Genomic DNA, 7,245 nt, shown 5'->3' with positions numbered 1-7,245 from the left:
AGATTGTGATTGTGCTGGCAAACTTACCAGTGACGTTACCAGAGTGTCACCAAAACTGGATTACTCACAGGGCACAGGTTTAGCTCGCTGGTTGCAGTGTGTGCCCTCGCATCATTCGAACATTTGTGATTGGCTCAACGTGAGTCAGATCAGGTGGAAATGAGTCTTGGCCAGACTAATGTGACAGATCAAATAAAAAAGTATGAGTTCACAGATCTGTCTGATTTCTTGTTCAGTCAACTTCTTGAACAGACGCTTTGTGAATGCAGGTGAAGTTTCCAGATCTCTTCAGCATCGTCAAACCAGAATTTCTAAACTGACTCACTCAGTTCTTTGGTCATTTCACATCTGAATCCAAACCAGAGGTCACAGAGATCAAGATGACTCCTTCTTTAGAAATCAGCTGTGTGCTTAACCACAGCTAGTTTGAAGAACAATCGACCCTCTGTCTGCTGCAGGGTTTCCTCCTCTGATTCGTGGTGGTGGTAAAACCAGAGCAGCTGCTGTTCTGTCTGCAGGGAACACTCTTCAAGTTCTTTGTGTGAAACAGCCTCAGACTGACATGAGAGGGATCTTCTGGCTGAAAGACACAGATTTATGTTCGATAACAGAAACAGTTTATCATAAGTGGTGACAGGTGGATGTCTGAGCTTGAACACTCCTCGTATAGATTTAACAAAGTGTCTAATAAATGAGCAGTGTTGACGCTTCATGACAGATCCAGTTGGCAAAGTCTGAGCTTCACAAATTCACTGAGCATCAACACCCTGTGAACGACAACTAACTAACTATATATATATATATATATATATATATATATATATATATATATATATATATATATATATATATATATATATATATATATATATATATATATATATATATATATATATATATATATATATATATATATATATATATATATATATGACCTTTATCTCTGTCATGACTGAACAATATTGCAGATGTTTTCCTCTGACAAATATATTTTAAGTTTGTGATTTCACAAATAAAGTGTTGACTTATCTTTTCTTGTCATATCTTAAAAAATCCCTTCATTACCTACATTTTTTCTAAAACACTAGTCTCTCAATTTATCAATTATAGATTAATTCTATTCGTAATAACATTTATCAATCTTTTAACAACGCTGTCACCTTTATTGTTCCATTATTTTGAAGGTTTTTACCGGATGTTTTTTAGTTGATTTTTGACAAACTTGCTTAAAGGTGAAGAAATGATGGGGACAATTATGTCACCTCAAAACCGTTTTAATCCGGTAGGTGGCGGTAATGGGACTATGCTAAATAGCATTAGTCATTGAACCAAAGAAGAAAAGAAGAAGAAGAGGAAGAAGAAGGAGAAGAAGAAAAAAATAGCTAGCTGCTAGCTACCTTAGCAACCTTCTGCTGACTTTAGTGCTGTGATAATGGCGCCTTTAGACCTTGATAAGTATGTTGAAATAGCAAGACACTGCAAATACCTACCTGAAAACGATTTAAAGGTGAGTAGCTTAATCTTTGGCACCAGTTCAAAGATGAACCAAACGGAAGTTTGTTTCACAACCGAGGCTAAACTTATGAGCTAACGTCACGTAGAGCTGCTGAGGGCAACGGTTATTTTTGTGTCGATGTTTCTAAAAATCTGAGTTCCGATTTTTCGTCAGTGCGGACTGAAAAAGACAGAGAGAGACTTATTTTGCCTTCTTTACAAACTTAGTAGCTATAAACGGTAAACGGAACCGCCAAAAGTCCCGTAATCGGTCTCTATCTTTGGATAAACCGTTAGCACTAACAGACTAAATTGTTTTTAATTATTGCTTTTTTCTTCTTATGTTTAACGACGTCAGAGTTAGCGTTTCTTCTGATAGAGTGAGGAATCTGAAAATAAGATCCTGATTTAGACCAAGGCTTTTATAACCCTGAGTAATGACCAATTATAATAGTAATCTGTGGTGCCTTCATGTGTACCTGAAATAGTGATGGCATTTTCCGTTTTTTTTTCAGACAATAAATATAGTTAAACAACTTTAAAATCTCTTCTTGGTGAGACACTGGGTTCATAGTTCTCTAGATAAAACTTGACCCTCTTGAAAGACGTCCATTTTCAGACAATCAATTATAGTATAAACGCGGAAAAGTCTAAATTGTAAAGTAAGGTACATTTTGAAATATTGATAGTGACCCCCAAGTACACATTTTCATCACCTTGAAACTTCCTTGAGACAGAATTGTTGAGTGGTTACAACGTGTATATACCTGATTATGAGCATCAAATAGTTTGTTTGGTGTGTTAATACTGAAAAACAAAGATGCTGATTTTTTGTCATGCTATTTTCATCATAGAAAACTCATTATTCACAAATATAATTCAAAACAAGAAACAAATAAAAAATAATGTAGATTTAAAAGTTAAGCAACAAAAAAGCTCTTAAAGCCTTTTATCTGTCTATCAAAAAGCTGAAAAAAGAGCTGTCTGAGAGTTACGGAATTTTGTGAGTGTTATTTTGATTGAAGACCCCAAATTTATTCTAAATTCAATGTTATTTGATATATTTTACATTTTTCTATGTTATAATTTCATTTTAAAGATGTATTTTTATTATGATTCATTTGTTGAATTCTGCTTTGCAAAAATACTTCTGTTTTGACGTGAGTACTTTGGCCACTGACCAACATTCTCATCTTCACCTATTTCAGAGATTGTGCGACTATGTTTGTGATTTACTGCTGGAAGAATCGAACGTTCAGCCGGTCAACACTCCAGTTACTGTTTGTGGAGATATTCATGGTCAGGTATGTCACACTGATGTCTCTTTTTTATTGTCATATAAACTTAGCATCCACAGAATTATTATTTAATGTAACACTCTGTAGTTAAAGATTTTAAGAATGACTAAAAATTCAGCACAGATCAATTATCATTGAGAAGTGATGTAATATCATTTTCAACAATAGGCTGACGTTTTATACTAATGAAATTCATTATTATTATTACAATATTATTAAATTACATTGATTGTGTTTATGAAAAGCAGTCGCAGTCTGAATAACGAAGGGTAAATATTGTTAGCTACCACACAATGCTATATAAACATTAACCTGACATATTCACATAAAGCCTGAAGAGCAAGGAGCACTTGTGAAAAGAAAGCAGTGAAACTAAGAGGCCAGATGTTATCTTCTGATTGTTTCCATATTTCTGTGCAGATGTGGAGGAAGATGCTTGATTTTGTTTATACACAGCTGCTTTCTGTTCACCACACGGTCCTTTTGATATCTCTAGTATGGACTGTGCATGGATAGTCATTCCTGTCAAATGTCAAATAAGTTTTTAAAAGCTGATTTTACAGCTCATACTGTGACTGATAGGAACACCCTGTTTCCTGCTCCTCTCTACTCTTCCTCTATAGTTTTATGATCTTTGTGAGCTCTTCAGAACTGGAGGCCAGGTCCCGGACACAAATTACATTTTCATGGTAAGTGACTGAGCTGTGTTTGTTTAACTAACAGTCTTTTTACAGACCGATCTCAGGTCACTGTTAAAGGGCCTGTTGTAATACCAGCTTTGCTTTTTTAAGTTTTGGCAGCACTATGCCACTACATGGCAGAATGCTATCAAACACTTAGGCATTTTTTGATGTATGCCAATGGTGATATAATGCTGCTGTGTGCTCTTTTCACTCTTATAGGGAGACTTTGTAGACAGAGGATATTATAGCTTGGAGACCTTCACACACCTGCTTGCCTTAAAGGCAAAGTGGCCTGATCGTATCACACTTCTACGTGGAAACCATGAGAGCAGACAAATAACACAGGTGTATGGCTTTTATGGTATGTATTAATTAGGGTCCTTGCCCAAAGGGAGAGGGCATTTTCTTTATTGTTTTTAATTTATGTATCAAAAAGTTCTTTCTTACATGTTTATAAAACCTCAGCGGGATATATGTTCTACTTTTCAGATGAGTGCCAAACAAAATATGGAAACGCAAACGCCTGGCGGTACTGCACAAAGGTGTTTGACATGCTGACTGTGGCAGCTGTGAGTTTATTTAACATTCTTTTACATGGGGTTCATGATGTAATGTCCATGCTATATGACGTAGTACATGAATGTTTGATCAAACATGGCATGTATACCTAACTTCCTTTGAATTTCAATCAATAGCCTAGGGCTTGTTTATTTCAATCTTATAATTCACATTTAGTTTTGTGACAGATTAATTTCTGTCAGTGGTGCGTGCAGCAGCTATGCTTGCATATAGAGAAAATAACTTTGCTGCTAAATGTAGGCAAGAAATATTTTTGACAATGTGGCTCAATTACCTGTTAGCATGTTTAAATCCTGCGTTCAACCACTGAGTATGGTTATAGATGCACTGCCATTAGTATGCCCTGCGTGTTTGGTGATCAGAAAATGATGACTGATGTTCTAGCAATGATTCAGAGCCTTTGAACCACATCAGTCCTTAAATATTTACACTTAACTGAGAAGGTATGTGCCTACACTTCGCCTCTCACAGTTATTTTCTAATACAAACAAGTGGGACCATATTAGGCAGCTGACCCTGGAATTATACCTGCCATGCACTCACTCTGCTTCACCAAACAAAGGTTATTTACCAGCTGAGGCAATAAGTCAAACATCTTTTTTGAGACATCACAGCTGTAGAGGTGTCTTCAAATGAAGAGATATTTTCAGTGTCACTTTAAATGATAAGATCAGGGATTTAACAGGAACCAAGCTCCAGATATGAACAGATTTCCTTTTTTTGTCTCAGCTAATAGATGAGCAGGTGCTGTGTGTTCATGGTGGACTCTCACCTGACATCAAGACTTTGGACCAGATTCGCACCATTGAGCGCAACCAAGAGATTCCCCACAAGGGAGCCTTCTGTGATCTGGTGTGGTCTGACCCAGAAGACGTGGACACCTGGGCCATAAGTCCCCGAGGAGCTGGATGGCTGTTTGGCTCCAAGGTTACCAATGAGGTTTGTTAAGTTGCTGGCTTTTGAAACTTTCACCTCAAAGCTAAGTTCTCCCAATTTCCCTGTTTTAGATTTCTTTAATTCAGATAAGCATGGCGTCTACACTGTGGCATCAGTTGTATGAAGGTAACCATCTTCTGTTTCAGTTTGTGCACATCAACAACCTAAAGCTCATCTGCCGTGCTCACCAGCTTGTCCATGAAGGCTACAAGTTTATGTTTGATGAGAAGCTGGTGACCGTGTGGTCGGCACCAAACTACTGCTATCGCTGCGGGAACATCGCCTCTATAATGGTCTTCAAAGATGTCAACAGACGAGAGCCAAAGCTGTTCCGTGCTGTCCCCGACTCTGAGCGCGTCATACCTCCAAGAACAACCACACCATACTTCCTCTAATGACTGGGGATGGTTCTCCTTCCTCTCCAGAGATCTCAAACTTATTTATATGCAACATGTTGTCATACATTTATGGGATTCACTTCCCTTCTTTCAGGTGAACAGCTTCTTTAGTGACAAATGGATTCTTCACCATATTTGCTCTGTTTAGTGGGAAAGAAATCTTCTTCCCCTCTCATAAATGATTCTTTAAACTTTCTTTATATTAAAAAAAAAAAAGAAGTTCGACTTTATTTTGATGTTATGTACCCCCCGAAGCAAACATTTAGACTGGTGATAGCTGGCAATAATATACATAAAGATAAAATGACATATATTTGTCTTTTTTTAATTCTAGCAGTTTGAACTCATGTTGCCTTTTGAAAGATTCTCCTCTGAAAAAAAAACATCCTGATGAAAGACAAACTGTTTTACCAACTACTCCTGTGAAAAACAGCTGCTGAGCCCTTCTACAGCACTCTGCCTTAACTGCTGGTTTTATTTCATTTACACTTTTTTTATTTATTGTTTTTAAAAGGTGTCTTTTATTACTGCTGACATGATGTATTATCACATCAAATGTCTGTCTTAAACTGATTCTTGTTTTTTTGATTTGATATTGTGATGAAAGTGTGGAGGAGTGGCTTCTATAAGCAATATCACTGAATTTAAAACCGTTTTACAGAATAAGTGTATTTTCTGGATTAACTCAGCACAGTTGGTGTGTTTGTAACAGACAATTGTTCTTGTAGACTTTCCTCTGTTTTGTAAATTCAATAAAACTTATTCATGAAACATTCTCAATGGGCTGTGCTTAATCTGGTAATTAAATGATTTTTTTTAAAAACAGGAGAGTTTACTGTTGTGAAATGGGTCTGACCAGCTTTAGCTTTGACACCTTTACTTTGTAATAAATCTTGGCCATAGATCTGATCATGATCTGTGTGATATTTTGCTTTTTTGTTTTTTTCACTGGTTTTTAAAAAACAATATGCTCCTTGAGGAGATGAAACACTCAAATGCAACCTGTATTAGCTATTTTATTGTGATATTAAAACTTTTATTTTTTAGCTTTAGACTATTTAATTGTTACATTCCTTTTGTAGAAAGTGTGTCTTATTTTTGCGAGACTATATTAAGGTTTATCAAACTGGTTTGTTTATAAACTGGCAAAACAAGCTATCTGAAGCCAATAAAAAAAATAAAAAATAAAAGATAAATATAAGACTGCTCAGGTATAAGTATCAAAACAACTGTACTCTATCATATTATTAAAATAGGCTATTGGTATTTGTTTGGCTTTGACCTCTTCACAAGAGCTTTAGGAAATTATTGAAATGGTGAATTTACATGTGGTTGTCTTTGTGCTGTCCCAAGTAAAAGTATTGCAATTCTATGGTGGTCCTTAAATGCAAAACATGACAGTAAAACAGAGCAAAAACAACACCAGATAAAAATCCTATGAAACTGAAAAAAATAGTTTGCATTATTGGTAGTGCTCACGTTCTTTGGAAAATGCACACATAAAGGCAGCATGTCCTTTCAGTTCCACCATTCAGCTGCAATCGTTTTCAGTTTGGGTAGCTACTGTTAGAGTTGTCTTTTTTTTGGTGGTGTTTTACTCTTTTGTGTTTGTAACTCCTCTTTTTACTGCTTGCATTTTCTCTTTTTTATGTATGCATGGTTTCCTTTTATTTGTTTTCTTTTTTTTTCTTGTGTGTGTTGTGTTGCATTTTAATTTTGCTTGATTATTTGTTTATTATTTTTGCACTTGGGGGGGCCACTATTGTAACAGGACCAAACAATATGATGTATCGGCATTTTTTCTGCGACGGCGCTTTTATTTTGAAAGTGTTGACCCGGAAGTAGCTAGCCAGTTGT

The 7,245-nt window shown here is 36.0% G+C and overlaps 1 protein-coding gene across 1 annotated transcript; it reads left to right on the top strand.

Annotated features, from left to right (window-relative positions):
* Positions 1-1,312: 1,312 nt before the first annotated feature.
* Positions 1,313-6,137, top strand: ppp6c (protein phosphatase 6, catalytic subunit). Its single transcript, XM_074690890.1, has 7 exons — positions 1,313-1,507; positions 2,703-2,798; positions 3,416-3,481; positions 3,695-3,836; positions 3,965-4,044; positions 4,784-4,993; positions 5,137-6,137. Exons 1-7 carry the CDS (start codon positions 1,433-1,435, stop codon positions 5,383-5,385), a joined length of 918 nt encoding a protein of 305 aa, XP_074546991.1. The 5' UTR covers positions 1,313-1,432; the 3' UTR covers positions 5,386-6,137.
* Positions 6,138-7,245: the final 1,108 nt, after the last annotated feature.

Source organism: Halichoeres trimaculatus, unplaced genomic scaffold (assembly GCF_033239565.1).
Source record: "Halichoeres trimaculatus isolate MK-OKI-2021-1 unplaced genomic scaffold, fHalTri1.1 fHalTri1_scaffold_16, whole genome shotgun sequence".
NCBI classification, from domain to species: domain Eukaryota; kingdom Metazoa; phylum Chordata; class Actinopteri; order Labriformes; family Labridae; genus Halichoeres; species Halichoeres trimaculatus.
This window is presented reverse-complemented; position numbering and strand designations above follow the sequence as displayed.

What these genes read in the sequence shown, in the direction of transcription:
- ppp6c (XM_074690890.1), top strand. Translation starts at nt 1,433, where the DNA reads ATGGCGCCTTTAGACCTTGATAAGTATGTTGAAATAGCAAGACACTGC. An exon ending in GTGGAGATATTCATGGTCAG is followed by an intron (nt 2,799 to 3,415) that starts GTATGTCACACT and finishes CTTCCTCTATAG; the next exon opens with TTTTATGATCTTTGTGAGCT. An exon ending in ACATGCTGACTGTGGCAGCT is followed by an intron (nt 4,045 to 4,783) that starts GTGAGTTTATTT and finishes TTTTTGTCTCAG; the next exon opens with CTAATAGATGAGCAGGTGCT.